This window comes from Bufo gargarizans, chromosome 3, assembly GCF_014858855.1.
Source record: "Bufo gargarizans isolate SCDJY-AF-19 chromosome 3, ASM1485885v1, whole genome shotgun sequence".
In the NCBI taxonomy this organism is placed as follows: domain Eukaryota; kingdom Metazoa; phylum Chordata; class Amphibia; order Anura; family Bufonidae; genus Bufo; species Bufo gargarizans.
In genome coordinates this window covers 17,822,720-17,841,826 of record NC_058082.1, presented here as the reverse complement: position 1 = coordinate 17,841,826, position 19,107 = coordinate 17,822,720, and the positions used below count along the sequence as shown (strand labels likewise).

The 19,107-nt window shown below is 45.4% G+C and overlaps 1 protein-coding gene across 1 annotated transcript in view; it reads left to right on the top strand.

Moving 5' to 3' along the window:
• Positions 1-214: 214 nt before the first annotated feature.
• The window catches only part of LOC122931068 (short transient receptor potential channel 2-like), a 41,051-nt gene continuing 22,158 nt past the window's right edge, over positions 215-19,107 (top strand). Inside the window, 1 exon segment of the mRNA XM_044284978.1 lies at positions 215-333. Within this exon segment, the coding sequence (XP_044140913.1) occupies positions 319-333 (15 nt within the window). The 5' untranslated portion in view covers positions 215-318.

Sequence of the window (19,107 nt, the reverse complement as noted above, 5' to 3'; positions counted from 1 at the left end):
TGCCTCAGGGGCCTAAAGACTCGTGTGACTGGGGTTAACCCTTTCCCACCCTCCGTGTCCTTCCACTGCCTGGCACACAGATGGTGACAGGTGCTGGTGCTGACAACTCTGTGGCACTCCAGGGGTTAAAAGCAAAGTGAAAAAAAAAAAATAGCAACAAGATAACACATGTAATGTGCTGGTCGGGTCCCCAGGGGCCACAGAGCTCAGCGCAGGCTAATTCTTTCCATAATGACTCTGGAGAGACAGAGCTGAGAGGAGCAGGTGAGAGACGAGAGCGGCAGCGCTGGAGAGGGCGAGCGGGCGAGAGACGGAGCAATGGAGAACCTAACGGTGAGTGTTAACCCCTTCTCCTCCACTGCACACCTACATCCTGGCAGCACCCAGTGAGACCCCTATATACTGAGAGCTCGGGGGTCACCCAACACAGACCCTCAGTGATCGAATAATCCGCCAATCAGGAGGCGCAGTCTCTGCTGCGGTTCTTTCATCTTGATGCATTTCTAATGTTTTATGTTCAGTGTGTGAAGAAAACAGGAGAAGAGAAACTGCCCCGAAATCAGCGCCAGAGACTGCCCCCATGCCAGAGTGTCAGAGACTGCCCCGAAATCAGTGCCAGAGACTGCCCCGAAATCAGTGCCAGTGACTGCCCCGAAATCAGAGTGTCAGAGACTGCCCCCCATAACAGAGTGACAGAGACTGCCCACCTAATAGTGCCAGAGACTGCCCCCCATAACAGAGGGACAGAGACTGCCCACCTAATAGTGCCAGAGACTGCCCCCATACCAGAGGGACAGAGACTGCCCACCTAATAGTGCCAGAGACTGCCCCCCATAACAGAGTGCCAGAGACTGCCCCGAAATCAGTGCCAGTGACTGCCCCGAAATCAGAGTGTCAGAGACTGCCCCCCATAACAGAGTGCCAGAGACTGCCCCGAAATCAGTGCTAGAGACTGCCCCGAAATCAGAGTGTCAGAGACTGCCCCCATAATAGTACCAGAGACTGCCCCGAAATCAGTGCCAGTGACTGCCCCGAAATCAGAGTGTCAGAGACTACCCCCCATAACAGAGTGACAGAGACTGCCCCCCATAACAGAGTGCCAGAGACTGCCCCGAAATCAGTGCCAGAGACTGCCCCCATACCAGAGGGACAGAGACTGCCCCGAAATCAGTGCCAGAGACTGCCCCAAAATCAGTGCCAGGGACTGCCCCGAAATCAGAGTGTCAGAGACTGCCCCCCATACCAGAGGGACAGAGACTGCCCCAAAATCAGAGTGTCAGAGACTGCCCCCCATACCAGAGGGACAGAGACTGCCCCGAAATCAGTGCCAGTGACTGCCCCGAAATCAGAGTGTCAGAGACTGCCCCCCATAACAGAGTGACAGAGACTGCCCCCCATAACAGAGTGCCAGAGACTGCCCCGAAATCAGTGCCAGAGACTGCCCCCATACCAGAGGGACAGAGACTGCCCCGAAATCAGTGCCAGAGACTGCCCCGAAATCAGTGTCAGAGACTGCCCCCCATACCAGAGGGACAGAGACTGCCCCAAAATCAGAGTGTCAGAGACTGCCCCCCATACCAGAGGGACAGAGACTGCCCCGAAATCAGAGTGTCAGAGACTGCCCCGAAATCAGTGCCAGAGACTGCCCCCATAACAGAGGGACAGAGACTGCCCCCATACCAGAGGGACAGAGACTGCCCCGAAATCAGTGCCAGAGACTGCCCCCATACCAGAGGGACAGAGACTGCCCCGAAATCAGTGCCAGAGACTGCCCCGAAATCAGTGCCAGAGACTGCCCCGAAATCAGTGCCAGAGACTGCCCCCATAACAGAGGGACAGAGACTGCCCCCATAATAGTGCCAGAGACTGCCCCGAAATCAGTGCCAGAGACTGCCCCGAAATCAGTGCCAGAGACTGCCCCAAAATCAGTGCCAGAGACTGCCCCCATAACAGAGGGACAGAGACTGCCCCCATATCAGAGGGACAGAGACTGCCCACCTAATAGTGCCAGAGACTGCCCCCGAAATCAGTGCCAGAGACTGCCCCGAAATCAGTGCCAGAGACTGCCCCCATAACAGAGGGGCAGAGACTGCCCACCTAATAGTGCCAGAGACTGCCCCCGAAATCAGTGCCAGAGACTGCCCCCATAACAGAGGGACAGAGACTGCCCACCTAATAGTGCCAGAGACTGCCCCCGAAATCAGTGCCAGAGACTGCCCCGAAATCAGTGCCGGAGACTGCCCCGAAATCAGTGCCAGAGACTGCCCCCATAACAGAGTGACAGAGACTGCCCACATAACAGAGTGACAGAGACTGCCCCCAAAATCAGTGCCAGAGACTGCCCCCATAACAGAGTGACAGAGACTGCCCCCATAACAGAGTGACAGAGACTGCCCCCATAACAGAGTGACAGAGACTGCCCCCATAACAGAGTGACAGAGACAGCCCCCCATACCAGAGTGACAGAGACTGCCCCCATAACAGAGTGACAGAGACAGCCCCCCATACCAGAGTGACAGAGACTGCCCCCATAATAGTGCCAGAGACTGCCCCCATAATAGTGCCAGAGACTGCCCCCCATAATAGTGTCGGAGACTGCCCCCCATAATAGTGCCAGAGACTGCCCCCATACCAGAGTGCCAGAGACTGCCCCCATAATAGTGCCAGAGACTGCCCCCATAATAGTGCCAGAGACTGCCCCCCATAATAGTGTCGGAGTCTGCCCCCCATAATAGTGCCGGAGACTGCCCCCCATACCAGAGTGACAGAGAGTGCACCCCATAATAGTGCCAGAGACTGCCCCCATAATAGGGCCAGAGACTGCCCCATAACAAAGTGACAGACACTGCCCCCCATAATAGTGCCAGAGAGTGCCCCCCATAATAGTGCCGGAGACTGCCCCCCATAATAGTGCCAGAGACTGCCCCCCATAATAATAGTGCCAGAGACTGCCCCCCATAATAATAGTGCCAGAGACGGCCCCCCATAATAGGGCCAGAGACTGCCCCATAACAGAGTGCCAGAGACTGCCCCCATAACAGAGTGCCAGAGACTGCCCCCATAACAGGGTGCCAGAGACTGTCCCCATAATAGTGCCAGAGACTGCCCCCATAACAGGGTGCCAGAGACTGTCCCCATAATAGTGCCAGAGAATGCCCTCCATAATAGTATCAGAGACTGACCCCCATAATAGAGTGCCAGAGACTGTCCCCATAATAGTGCCAGAGACTGCCCCCCATAACAGAGTCACAGAGACTGTCCCCATAATAGTGCCAGAGACTGCCCCATAACAGAGTGACAGAGACTTTCCCCCATAATAGTGCCAGAGACTGCCCCCCATAATAATAGTGCCAGAGACTGCCCCCCATAATAATAGTGCCAGAGACTGCCCCCCATAATAATAGTGCCAGAGACTGCCCCCCATAATAATAGTGCCAGAGACTGCCCCCCATAATAGGGCCAGAGACTGCCCCATAACAGAGTGACAGACACTGCCCCCCATAATAGTGCCGGAGACTGCCCCCCATAATAGTGCCAGAGACTGCCCCATAATAGTGCCAGAGACTGCCCCCCATAATAGTGCCAGAGACTGCCCCCATAATAGTGCCAGAGACTGCCCCATAATAGTGTTAGATACTGCCCCAAGAACAGAGTGCCAGAGACTGCCACCCAGAATAGTGCCAGAGACTGCCCCCATACCAGAGTGACAGAGACTGCCCCCCATACCAGAGTGACAGAGACTGCCCCATAATAATGTGCCAGAGACTGCCCATAATAATGTGCCAGAGACTGCCACCTAGAATAGTGCCAGAGACTGCCACCTAGAATAGTGCCAGAGACTGCCCCCATAACAGAGTCACAGAGACTGTCCCCATAATAATGCCAGAGACTGCCCCCATAACAGGGTGCCAGAGACTGTCCCCATAATAGTGCCAGAGAATGCCCTCCATAATAGTACCAGAGACTGACCCCCATAATAGAGTCACAGAGACTGTCCCCATAATAGTGCCAGAGACTGCCCCCATAACAGAGTCACAGAGACTGTCCCCATAATAGTGCCAGAGACTGCCCCCATAACAGAGTCACAGAGACTGTCCCCATAATAGTGCCAGAGACTGCCCCCATAACAGAGTGACAGAGACTTTCCCCCATAATAGTGCCAGAGACTGACCGCATCGCAGAGTGATAGAGACTGTCCCCCATAATAGTTCCAGAGACTGCCTCGCATAATAGTGCCAGAGACTGCCGCCATAATAATAGTGCCAGAGACTGCCCCCCATAATAATAGTGCCAGAGACTGCCCCCCATAATAATAGTGCCAGAGACTGCCCCCCATAATAGGGCCAGAGACTGCCCCCATAACAGAGTGACAGACACTGCCCCCCATAATAGTGCCAGAGAGTGCCCCCCATAATAGTGCCGGAGACTGCCCCCCATAATAGTACAAGAGACTGCCCCTATAATAGTTTCAGAGACTGCCCCCATAATAGTGCCAGAGACTGCCCCTATAATAGTTTCAGAGACTGCCCCCATAATAGTGCCAGAGACTGCCCCATAATAGTGACAGAGACTGCCCCCCATAATAGTGACAGAGACTGCCCCCATACCAGAGTGACAGAGACTGCCCCCATAATAGTGCCAGAGACTGCCCCCATAATAGTGCCAGAGACTGCCCCCCATAATAGTGACAGAGACTGCCCCATAATAGTGACAGAGACTGCCCCCCATAATAGTGCCAGAGACTGCCCCCATACCAGAGTGACAGAGACTGTCCCCATAATAGTGCCAGAGACTGCCCCCCATAATAGTGCCAGAGATTGCCCCCATAATAGTGCCAGAGACTGCCCCCATAATAGTGCCAGAGACTGCCCCCATAATAGTGCCAGAGACTGCCCCCCCATAATAGTGCCAGAGACTGCCCCCCCATAATAGTGCCAGAGACTGCCCCCCCATAATAGTGCCAGAGACTGCCCCCCATAATAGTGCCAGAGACTGCCCCCATAATAGTGCCAGAGACTGCCCCCATAATAGTGCCAGAGACTGCCCCCATAATAGTGCTAGATACTGCCCCAAGAACAGAGTGCCAGAGACTGCCACCCAGAATAGTGCCAGAGACTGCCCCCCATAATAGTGCCAGAGACTGCCCCCATAATAGTGCCAGAGACTGCCCCAGAATAGTGTTAGATACTGCCCCAAGAACAGAGTGCCAGAGACTGCCACCCAGAATAGTGCCAGAGACTGCCCCCATACCAGAGTGACAGAGACTGCCCCCCATACCAGAGTGACAGAGACTGCCCCATAATAATGTGCCAGAGACTGCCCATAATAATGTGCCAGAGACTGCCACCTAGAATAGTGCCAGAGACTGCCCCCATAACAGAGTCACAGAGACTGTCCCCATAATAATGCCAGAGACTGCCCCCATAACAGGGTGCCAGAGACTGTCCCCATAATAGTGCCAGAGAATGCCCTCCATAATAGTACCAGAGACTGACCCCCATAATAGAGTCACAGAGACTGTCCCCATAATAGTGCCAGAGACTGCCCCCATAACAGAGTCACAGAGACTGTCCCCATAATAGTGCCAGAGACTGCCCCCATAACAGAGTGACAGAGACTTTCCCCCATAATAGTGCCAGAGACTGACCGCATCGCAGAGTGATAGAGACTGTCCCCCATAATAGTTCCAGAGACTGCCTCGCATAATAGTGCCGGAGACTGCCCCCCATAATAGTGACAGAGACTGCCCCATAATAGTGACAGAGACTGCCCCCCATAATAGTGCCAGAGACTGCCCCCATACCAGAGTGACAGAGACTGTCCCCATAATAGTGCCAGAGACTGCCCCCCATAATAGTGCCAGAGACTGCCCCCATAATGGTGCCAGAGACTGCCCCTCATAATAGTGCCAGAGACTGCCCCCATAATGGTGCCAGAGACTGCCCCCATAATAGTGCCAGAGACTGCCCCCCATAATAGTGCCAGAGACTGCCCCCCCATAATAGTGCCAGAGACTGCCCCCCCATAATAGTGCCAGAGACTGCCCCCCCATAATGGTGCCAGAGACTGCCCCCATAATAGTGCCAGAGACTGCCCCCATAATAGTGCCAGAGACTGCCCCCATAATAGTGCCAGAGACTGCCCCCATAATAGTGCCAGAGACTGCCCCAAGAACAGAGTGCCAGAGACTGCCACCCAGAATAGTGCCAGAGACTGCCCCCCATACCAGAGTGACAGAGACTGCCCCCATAATAGTGCTAGATACTGCCCCAAGAACAGAGTGACAGAGACTGCCACCCATAATAGTGCCAGAGACTGCCACCCATAATAGTGCCAGAGACTGCCCCCATAACAGAGTCACAGAGACTGTCCCCATAATAGTGCCAGAGACTGTCCCCATAATAGTGCCAGAGACTGTCCCCATAATAGTGCCAGAGACTGCCCCCATATCAGTATAATGAACAAATGTGGGAACAATAACTAGTAATACCTATAACTAGTCCCCCCCCCCCCCCTGTTTATTTCCTCACATAAGGCGTTGACCCGACTACTGCACAGACACAAAATAAAAGACTCGTCAAAGAGCGCGGACACTGATGGGGTCACGTATCAGATTCCAGCTTTTATCTTCCAAAGGAGCTCTGAGAAATGAATGGTCGAATCTGATTGGTTGCTCTGGGCATCTAAGGCTACTTTCACACTAGCGTTATTCTTTTCCGGCACTGAGTTCCGTCCTACGGGCTTTATACCGGAAAATAACTGATCAGTTTTATCCCCATGCATTCTGAATGGAGAGCGATCCGCTCAGGATGCATCCGCTCAGTCACTGTACGGTGTTTGTGGACGGAGAAAATACAGCAGCATGCGAAAATTCCAGAACACTTGCCGGAAATGCATTAAAAAATGGATCCGGTTTTGCGGTCTGCGCGTACGCAGACCTTTAAAAAAGGGAAAAAGATAAATACCGGATCAGTTTTTCCGGATGACAACCAATGGTATCCGTTTGCATGCAGAGTGCGGCGACCCTACGGCAGTTTTACTTCCCACCAATTTGATAAGTGACCTCATAAATGTTTTATTATTTTTTAAGTAATTAAAATAAAACATAAAAAAATGAATCTCATCAAAGAGAAATATTCTGCAGTTCCAAGCAACGATTCCGTATTTATTACACGCACTCCTATCGCGCTGACACACTCCGCAGCGCCTTACAGACATTATCATCACTCTGTCCCCAGTGGGGCTCACATTCCAGGTCCTCTATCAGTATTGTCTGTGGAGTGTGGGACGAAACCGGAGAACCCGGAGGAAGCCCACACAAACACGGGGAGAACATACAAACTCCATGCAGATGTTCTCCTTCGTTGGATTCAAACCCAGAACATCAGTGCTAACCACTAAGCCACCGCCAACCACGGTGCTGCCCAGTGTGCAGCTAGTATACATCGTATGGGTGAGCGATATATGTGACTACCTCACTATATAATAATAGTACAAATTGCCAGTATTAGGATAATGCTGGACTATTACCATATTTTTCGGACCTCAAAAATGAGGGAAAAGTGGCCATAAGTCTTATAGTCTGAATGCTAACGACTGCTCGGTCTTTAGCATGCAGTTGGCATAAGGAGAGATGAATGCACAGCTATGCTTGCTCTACTCACCCTCCCTGATCTTCCTCGGGGCCCTGCTCTGCACGGTCCGGACTGTGTACAGCATCAGGATGTAGTGCACGTAGGTGTGCTCTATGACCTGATGCTGTACGAGGTCATGTCACAGGGAAGAGCGGGCCGGAAGACCAGGGAGCGGTGAGTCCTGACGGGGTTCTGATCTGAGGTCTGATGGGGTTCTGATCTGAGGTCTGATGGAGTTCTGATCTAAGGTCTGAGGGGGTTCTGATCTGAGGTCTGATGGGTTTATGATCTGAGGTCTGATGGATGGGTTTCTGACTTGAGATCTGATGGATGGGTTTCTGACCTGAGGTCTGATGGATGGGTTTCTGACCTGAGATCTGATGGATGGGTTTCTGACCTGAGGTCTGATGGATGGGTTTCTGACCTGAGGTCTGATGGATGGGTTTCTGACTTGAGATCTGATGGATGGGTTTCTGACCTGAGGTCTGATGAAGTTCTGATCTGAGATCTGAGGGGGTTCTGATCTGAGGTCTGATGGTTAGAGTTCTGAACTGACGTCTGATGGATGGAGTTCTGATCTGAGGCTGATGGATGGGTCTGGCCTGAGGCTGATGGGGTGGGATCTGAGACTGATAGAGGAGTCTGATCTGAGTCAGATGGAAGGGGGTCTGATCTGAGGGTAATGGAGGCTGGGGGGGGGGGGTCCGATTAAAGGCTAGGGGTCTGATCTGAGGCTGATGGGGTGGATCTGAGACTGATAGAGGAGTCTGATCTGAGTCAGATGGAAGGGGGTCTGATCTGAGGGTGATGGAGGCTGGGGGGGTCCGATTAAAGGCTGGGGGTCTGATCTGAGGCTGATGGAGGTTGGTGGGTCTGATCTGAGGTTGATAAAGCTTGGGGGTCTGATCTGAGGTCTGATAAAAAATATATTTTTCTAATTTTTCTTCTCTAATTCCTATGCTCGTCTTTTGATCCGAAAAATACAGCTTATGTATAGACACCTGCTGGTATCCAAGAGAATGTATAATAAAAAGCTAAAAGTAAATGTAAAGCATTAGAACTACAGTATGTCTCAAAATGGTATACCGAGCAAGAGGCTAGTACTGTAGTAAACGGCTAGAGACACATAGAGGGGGAGGAAGAGATCAAAGCATAAATATCAAGAGGGAGAAGTTACAGAGAAGTCCACATGTCTAGCATACCCATCCACATAAAAACACCCCAACACGTGTTCCAGCGGCACCTTGGTCTGGGGGCAGAGTCCTCCCTGAGACACAGTTATATTGCGTTACCTTTTCTTGCAGCTTTTTATTAGATATCTTTCTGAACACTGCCGGCTGTTACATTGTGTAGAGATCCACATCACCTGTAGAATTGTCCAGCATCTTCTCTATACGGTTATGTGTCATTTGTACTATTAGTATATATTAATAGCAGAAGGGCTTCGCTCGGGTATATTTCATCTACTTTATATAATGTTTGTGTCGTTAAAAGATATCAACAGTATCCCCCATAACAGTGACCTCTACAGCACCCCGACCGTTTAACAGTGAGCTCCACAGTCCCCACCACTTAACACTGACCCCCCCACAGTGCCCCGCCACTTTAAAATGGGTCCTCCACAGCAGCCCATCCCCTTTACTTTGACCTTCACAGCTGCCCACCCCTTTAACAGTGAGTTTCACAGCACCCCACTCGCTTGACAGTGACCTCCTCAGGGGTCCGCCTCCTTAACAGTGACCTCTATAGTACCCTCTCCCTTAACAGTGACGTGACAGTACTCTGCTGCCTTAACAGTGACCTCCACAGATCCCCCATAACAGTGTGTCATCCACAGATCCCCATAACAGTGTGTCATCCACAGATCCCCCATAACAGTGCGTCATCCACAGATCCCCCATAACAGTGTCATCCACAGATCCCCCATAACAGTGTGTCATCCACAGATCCCCCCCATAACAGTGCCATCCACAGATCACCCCATAACAGTGCGTCATCCACAGATCCCCCATAACAGTGCGTAATCCACAGATCCCCCATAACAGTGTGTCATCCACAGATCCCCCCATAACAGTGTGTCATCCACAGATTCCCCCCATAACAGTGTGTCATCCACAGATCCCCCATAACAGTGTGTCATCCACAGACCCCCCATAACAGTGTGTCATCCACAGATCCCCCCATAACAGTGTGTCATCCACAGATTCCCCCCATAACAGTGTCATCCACAGATTCCCCTATAAGAGTGTGTAATCCACAGATCCCCTATAACAGTGTGTCATCCACAGATCCCCCATAACAGTGTGTCATCCACAGATCCCCCCCATAACAGTGTGTCATCCACAGATCCCCCATAACAGTGTGTCATCCACAGACCCCCCATAACAGTGTGTCATCCACAGATCCCCCCATAACAGTGTGTCATCCACAGATTCCCCCCCACAACAGTGTCATCCACAGACCCCCCATAACAGTGTGTCATCCACAGATCCCCTATAACAGTGTGTCATCCACAGACCCCCCATAACAGTGTGTCATCCACAGATCCCCCCATAACAGTGTGTCATCCACAGACCCCCCATAACAGTGTGTCATCCACAGATCCCCCCCATAACAGTGTGTCATCCACAGATTCCCCCCATAACAGTGTCATCCACAGATTCCCCCATAACAGTGTGTAATCCACAGATCCCCTATAACAGTGTGTCATCCACAGATCCCCCATAACAGTGTGTCATCCACAGATCCCCCCCATAACAGTGTGTCATCCACAGATCCCCATAACAGTGTGTTATCCACAGACCCCCATAACAGTGTGTCATCCACAGATCCCCCCCATAACAGTGTGTCATCCACAGATTCCCCCCATAACAGTGTCATCCACAGACCCCCCATAACAGTGTGTCATCCACAGATCCCCTATAACAGTGTGTCATCCACAGATCCCCCCATAACAGTGCGTCATCCACAGATTCCCCCCATAACAGTGTCAATCCACAGACCCCCCATAACAGTGTGTCATCCACAGACCCCCATAATAGTGTGTCATCCACAGATCCCCCCCATAACAGTGCGTCATCCACAGATCCCCCATAACAGTGTGTCATCCACAGATTCCCCCCATAACAGTGTCATCCACAGACCCCCCCATAACAGTGTCATCCACAGACCCCCCATAACAGTGTGTCATCCACAGATTCCCCCCATAACAGTGTCATCCACAGATCCCCCCATAACAGTGCCATCCACAGATCACCCCATAACAGTGCGTCATCCACAGATCCCCATAACAGTGCGTAATCCACAGATCCCCCATAACAGTGTGTCATCCACAGATCCCCCCCATAACAGTGTGTCATCCACAGATTCCCCCCATAACAGTGTGTCATCCACAGATCCCCCATAACAGTGTGTCATCCACAGACCCCCCATAACAGTGTGTCATCCACAGATCCCCACATAACAGTGCGTCATCCACAGATTCCCCCCATAACAGTGTCATCCACAGATTCCCCCATAACAGTGTGTAATCCACAGATCCCCCATAACAGTGTGTCATCCACAGATCCCCCCCATAACAGTGTGTCATCCACAGATCCCCCATAACAGTGTGTCATCCACAGACCCCCCATAACAGTGTGTCATCCACAGATCCCCCCATAACAGTGTGTCATCCACAGATTCCCCCCACAACAGTGTCATCCACAGACCCCCCATAACAGTGTGTCATCCACAGATCCCCTATAACAGTGTGTCATCCACAGACCCCCCATAACAGTGTGTCATCCATAGATCCCCCCATAACAGTGTGTCATCCACAGACCCCCCATAACAGTGTGTCATCCACAGATCCCCCCCATAACAGTGTGTCATCCACAGATTCCCCCCATAACAGTGTCATCCACAGATTCCCCCATAACAGTGTGTCATCCACAGATCCCCCCCATAACAGTGTGTCATCCACAGATCCCCCATAACAGTGTGTCATCCACAGACCCCCCATAACAGTGTGTCATCCACAGATACCCCCCATAACAGTGTGTCATCCACAGACCCCCCATAACAGTGTGTCATCCACAGATCCCCATAACAGTGTGTCATCCACAGATCCCCCCCATAACAGTGCGTCATCCACAGATCCCCCATAACAGTGTGTCATCCACAGATTCCCCCCATAACAGTGTCATCCACAGACCCCCCATAACAGTGTCATCCACAGACCCCCCATAACAGTGTGTCATCCACAGATTCCCCCCATAACAGTGTCATCCACAGATCCCCCCATAACAGTGTGTCATCCACAGATCCCCCCATAACAGTGTCATCCACAGACCCCCCATAACAGTGTGTCATCCACAGAGCCCCCATAACAGTGTGTCATCCACAGATCCCCCCATAACAGTGTGTCATCCACAGAGCCCCCATAACAGTGTGTCATCCACAGATCCCCCCATAACAGTGTCATCCACAGATTCCCCCATAACAGTGTCATCCACAGACCCCCCATAAAAGTGTGTCATCCACAGAGCCCCCATAACAGTGTGTCATCCACAGATCCCCCATAACAGTGTGTCATCCACAGATCCCCCATAACAGTGCGTCACCCACAGATCCCCTATAACAGTGTCATCCACAGATCACCCAGTGTCATCTTCTCTGCTGAGGGTTTGTTACAATTGTGTCAGTTCTAGCCAATGCTCTGTGAGACAAACAGTTCAGGGTACATACTGACACATTGTAGCAGAGATTTGTGCAGCCTCTAGTGTGATGTGTTTAGCTGATATGCCTAGAACTGAGACGATTGTACCCACATCAGCTGTACATGGATCATACTGCGATACTGTGACATTACTGACATCTCTGTGATCTTTAATGAACCCCCCAAAAAAACATGAGAAAGGATGAGAATGTCTCCAGTACAGAGAGAAACGGAAGGAGAAATTCATTAGCTGCAGAAAAACCAAATCCCCTGTGCCGTTATCATCTGTGCTCCCCCGGGGCAAGTATCCCTAAACAACAGCGTGGCTGCATATCCTGAAAACTGCTACACATAATATATACCGCACTGTGATGTACAATGAAAACTGCAGTACTCTAGCCAATTACCACAACATTCCGTGCAGGTTGTAACAGTTGTATTCTTGTAGACATCAGGGCAGTATTATAGTAGTTATATTCTTGTACATAGGAGCAGCATTATAGTAGTTATATTCTTGTACAGAGGAGCAGTATTATAGTAGTTATATTCTTGTACATAGGAGCAGTATTATAGTAGTTATATTCTTGTACATAGGAGCAATATTATAGTAGTTATATTTTTGTACATAGGAGCAGTATTATAGTAGTTATATTCTTGTACATAGGAGCAGTATTATAGCAGTTATATTCTTGTACATAGGAGCAGTATTATAGTAGTTATATTCTTGTACATAGGAGGCAGTATTATAGTAGTTATATTCTTGTACATAGGAGCAGTATTATAGTAGTTATATTCTTGTACATAGGAGCAGTATTATAGTAGTTATATTCTTGTACATAGGAGCAGTATTATAGTAGTTATATTCTTGTACATAGGAGCAGTATTATAGTAGTTATATTCTTGTACATAGGAGCAGTATTATAGGTTATATTCTTGTACATAGGAGCAGTATTATAGTAGTTATATTCTTGTACATAGGAGCAGTATTATAGTAGTTATATTCTTGTACATAGGAGCAGTATTATAGAGTTATATTCTTGTACATAGGAGCAGTATTATAGTAGTTATATTCTTGTACATAGGAGCAGTATTATAGTAGTTATATTCTTGTACATAGGAGCAGTATTATAGTAGTATATTCTTGTACATAGGAGCAGTATTATAGTAGTTATATTCTTGTACATAGGAGCAGTATTATAGTAGTTATATTCTTGTACATAGGAGCAGTATTATAGTAGTTATATTCTTGTACATAGGAGCAGTATTATAGTAGTTATATTTGTACATAGGAGCAGTATTATAGTAGTTATATTCTTGTACATAGGAGCAGTATTATAGTAGTTATATTCTTGTACATAGGAGCAGTATTATAGTAGTTATATTCTTGTACATAGGAGCAGTATTATAGTAGTTATATTCTTGTACATAGAGGCAGTATTATAGTAGTTATATCTTGTACATAGGAGCAGTATTATAGTAGTTATATCTTGTACATAGGAGCAGTATTATAGTAGTTATATTCTTGTACATAGGAGCAGTATTATAGTAGTTATATTCTTGTACATAGGAGCAGTATTATAGTAGTTATATTCTTGTACACAGAGGGCAGTATTATAGTAGTTTATTCTTGTACATAGGAGCAGTATTATAGTAGTTATATTCTTGTACATAGGGCAGTATTATAGTAGTTATATTCTGTACATAGGAGCAGTATTATAGTAGTTATATTCTTGTACATAGGAGCAGTATTATAGTAGTTATATTCTTGTACATAGGAGCAGTATTATAGTAGTTATATTCTTGTACATAGGAGCAGTATTATAGTAGTTATATTCTTGTACATAGGGCAGTATTATAGTAGTTATATTCTGTACATAGGAGCAGTATTATAGTAGTTATATTCTTGTACATAGGAGCAGTATTATAGTAGTTATATTCTTGTACATAGGAGCAGTATTATAGTAGTTATATTCTTGTACATAGGAGCAGTATTATAGTTATATTCTTGTACATAGGAGCAGTTATAGTAGTTATATTCTTGTACATAGGAGCAGTATTATAGTAGTTATATTCTTGTACATAGGAGCAGTATTATAGTAGTTATATTCTTGTACATAGGAGCAGTATATATAGTTATATTCTTGTACATAGGAGCAGTATTATAGTAGTATATTTCTTGTACTATGAGGGCAGTATTATAGTAGTGTATTATTTCCTGTCATAAGGCAGCACGTATTATAATACGTTATATTCTTGACATTAGGGGAAGCCAAGTTTTTATTATAGTAGTTATATTCTTGTACATAGGAGCAGTATTATAGTAGCTATATTCTTGTACATATGAGGGCAGTATTATAGTAGTTATATTCTTGTACATAGGGAGCAGGTCATTATAGTATGTTATATTCCTTGTACATAGGAGGCAGTATTATATTAGTTATAATTCTTGTACATAGGAGGCAGTATTATAGTAGTTTATATTCTTGTACATAGGAAGGCAGTATTAGAAGTAGTTATATTCTTGTACATAGGAGCAGTATTATAGTAGTTATATTCTGTACATAGGAGCAGTATTATAGTAGTTATATTCTTGTACATAGGAAGCAGTATTATAGTAGTTTATATTCTTGTACATAGGAGCAGTATTATAGTAGTTATATTGCTTGTACATAGGAGGCAGTATTATAGGTAGCTATATCTTGTACATAGGAGGCAGTATTATAGTAAGTTATATTCTTGTACATAGGAGCAGTATTATATAGTTATATCTTGTACATAGGAGCAGTATTATAGTAGTTATATTCTTGTACATAGGTAGCAGTATTATAGTAGTTATATTCTTGTACACTAGGAGGCAGTTATTATAGTACTTATATTCGTGTACATAGGAGGCAGTATTATTAGTACTTATATTCTTGTACATAGGAGCAGTATTATAGTAGTTATATTCTTGTAGGAGCAGTATTATAGTACTTAATTCTTGTACATAGGAGCAGTATTATAGTAGTTATATCTTGTACATAGGAGCAGTATTATAGTAGTTATATCTTGTACAATAGCGGCAGTATTATAGTAGTTATATTCCTGTACATAGGAGCAGTATTATAGTAGTTATATTCCTGTACATAGAAGTAGTATTATAGTAGTTATATTCTTGTACATAGGTAGCAGTATTATAGTAGTTATATTCTTTTACATAGGAAGCAGTATTATAGTAGTTATATTCTTGTACATAGGAGCAGTATTATAGTAGTTATATTCTTGTACCATAGTAGGCAGTATTATAGTAGTTATATTCTTATACATAGGAGCAGTATTATAGTTATACTCTTGTACATAGGAGCAGTATATAGTGTTATATTTTGTACATAGGAGCAGTATTATAGTAGTTCTATTCTTGTACATAGGAGCAGTATTATAGTAGTTATATTCTTGTACACAGAGGGCAGTATTATAGTAGTTATATTCTTGTACCATAGGAGCAGTATTATAGTAGTTATAATTCTTGTACATAGAGGGCAGTATTATAGTAGTTATATTCCTGTACATAGGAGGCAGATTATAGTACTTATATTCTTGTACATAGGAGCAGTATTACAGTAGTATATTCTTAGTACATAGGAGCAGTATTATAGTAGTATATTCTTGTACATAGGAGCAGTCTTATAGTAGATCTATTATTGTACATAGGAGCAGTATTTAGTAGATTATATTCTTGTACATAGGAGGCAGTATTATAGTAGTATATTATTGTACATAGGAGCAGTATTATAGTAGTTATATTCTTGTACATAGGAGGCAGTATTATAGTAGTATATTCTTGTACATAGGAGCAGTATTTATAGTAGTTATATTCTTGCTACATCGAAGCAGTATTATAGTAGTTATATTCTTGTACACAGGAGCAGTATTATAGTAGTTATATTCTTGTACATAGGAGCAGTATTATAGTAGTTATATTCTTGTACATAGGAGCAGTATTATAGTAGTTATATTCTTGTACATAGGAGGCAGTAGTATTATAGTATTATATTCTGTACATAGGAGCAGTATTATAGTAGTTATATTCTTGTACATAGGGCAGTATTATAGTAGTTATATTCTTGTACATAGGAGCAGTATTATAGTAGTTATATTCTTGTACATAGGAGTAGTATTATAGTTATATCTTGTACATAGGAGCAGTATTATAGTAGTTATATTCTTGTACATAGGAGCAGTATTATAGTAGTTATATTCTTGTACATAGGGCAGTATTATAGTAGTATATTCTTGTACATAGGAGCAGTATTATAGTAGTTATATTCTTGTACATAGGAGCAGTATTATAGTAGTTATATTCTTGTACATAGGAGCAGTATTATAGTAGTTATATCTTGTACATAGGAGCAGTATTATAGTAGTATACATAGGAGGCAGTATTATAGTACTTATATTCTTGTACATAGGAGGCAGTATTATAGTACTTATATTCTGTACATAGGAGCAGTATTATAGTAGTTATATCTTGTAGGAGCAGTATTATAGTAGTTATATTCTTGTACATAGGAGCAGTATTCTAGTAGTTATATTCTTGTTACATAGGAGGCAGTATTATAGTAGTTATATTCTTGTACATAGGAGCAGTATTATAGTAGTTATATTCCTGTACATAGGAGCAGTATTATAGTAGTTATATTCCTGTACATAGAAGTAGTATTATAGTAGTTATATTCCTAACCAAATTTCTTTTTATTAAAAGAAAACAAAGCCATAGCCCACACATGACAGTACAATGATGGCAATAGGATACAAGATAAACATCCAGCATACATGTCAAGTGCAAAACAGTACCAGCTGTCATTGACATTAATCAGACAAAGAAATCAAAGAAAAGAGAAAAAAGGGGGAAAGAGGACATCAGGAGGGGAGGGAGGGGAGGGAAACAAGGAAGGGATACATACACAGCTGCTCCATCAAGTAAAGTTTCTGTAGACTTTCCATGGAGACCACAATTTGAAGAAGCGAGAGCGTGAGTTAGTCTCCCAATGCGCTAGCTCCTCGAAACGGTAGATCTGGTCCACCTTCTCAGACCACATAAGGGCAGTCGGCGGGGAATCGTTTTTCCACAAAAAGGGTATGATCAACCTAGCCGCTGTGAGCAACATCGTTGGAAGGGCATGTTTGGTAGGTGTAAGGGACTTGTTTGGGCACCATAATAGGATGAGCTTAACATCTAGTGATATCTCAGTATTACATATTTGGTTGATTAGAGCCTCAACCGCGCTCCAGAACGGCCGGATCTTAAGACAGAACCACCAAATATGCGATAGAGATCCAGCGTCTATGCCGCATCTCCAACATTTTTCGGAGACCTCTGGGTTCAGTTTATGCAAAAACTCAGGTGTTTTGTACCACCTGCAGAGAAGTTTAAATGAGTTCTCCTGGATTCTCACACATCGGCTGAAACCGTGCGAATGAGCCAGAATAAACGCCCTCTCTGGATCCGTGAAGGCTATGGAGAGTTCACGTTCCCACGACGCCATGAAACGAAGCTCCGGGGGCAGAGAGGAGAGCAATTCTTTATACATCTGAGATAACGGCCGAATAAGAGGCCTAGTAGTCAAAACCTTCCTTTCAAGCCAGGAAGGAGAGCCACTACCAGAGAGGAGTCCAACACAAAGTTTGGTATCCCTCTGGAAGTCCGCTAGATGGAAAAAGGGTGCAGCTTTGACCACAGGGAGGTCCATTACTGAATCCCAGTGCCAGCTACCGTCCGGGAGAAGGACATCCCGCAGAGCAGTGTCAGCGAGCTTAGACCAAATCCCGGAGGGGCGTGACACAGCAGGGTGTAGGTGACATTGAAGAAGTCTAAGCGGCATACAAGCGTTCGGGAAGCTAAAAGTACGGGATTGAATCATTTTAGACCACTCCACCAACATGCCCTTCCAAACCGGGGACACATAACAATGAGTAGTTATATTCTTGTACATAGGAGCAGTATTATAGTAGTTATATTCTTTTACATAGGAGCAGTATTATAGTAGTTATATTCTTGTACATAGGAGCAGTATTATAGTAGTTATATTCTTGTACATAGTAGGCAGTATTATAGTAGTTATATTCTTATACATAGGAGCAGTATTATAGTAGTTATATTCTTGTACACAGGAGCAGTATTATAGTAGTTATATTCTTGTACATAGGAGGCAGTATTATAGTACTTATATTCTTGTACATAGGAGGCAGTATTATAGTACTTATATTCTTGTACATAGGAGCAGTATTATAGTAGTTATATTCTTGTACATAGCGGCAGTATTATAGTAGTTATATTCCTGTACATAGGAGCAGTATTATAGTAGTTATATTCCTGTACATAGAAGTAGTATTATAGTAGTTATATTCTTGTACATAGGAGGCAGTATTATAGTAGTTATATTCTTGTACATAGGAGCAGTATTATAGTAGTTATATTCTTGTACATAGCGGCAGTATTATAGTAGTTATATTCCTGTACATAGGAGCAGTATTATAGTAGTTATATTCCTGTACATAGAAGTAGTATTATAGTACTTATATTCTTGTACATAGGAGCAGTATTATAGTAGTTACATTCTTGTACCCAGGAGCAGTATTATAGTAGTTATATTCTTGTACATAGGAGGCAGTATTATAGTACTTATATTCTTGTACATAGGAGGCAGTATTATAGTACTTATATTCTTGTACATAGGAGCAGTATTATAGTAGTTATATTCTTGTAGGAGCAGTATTATAGTAGTTATATTCTTG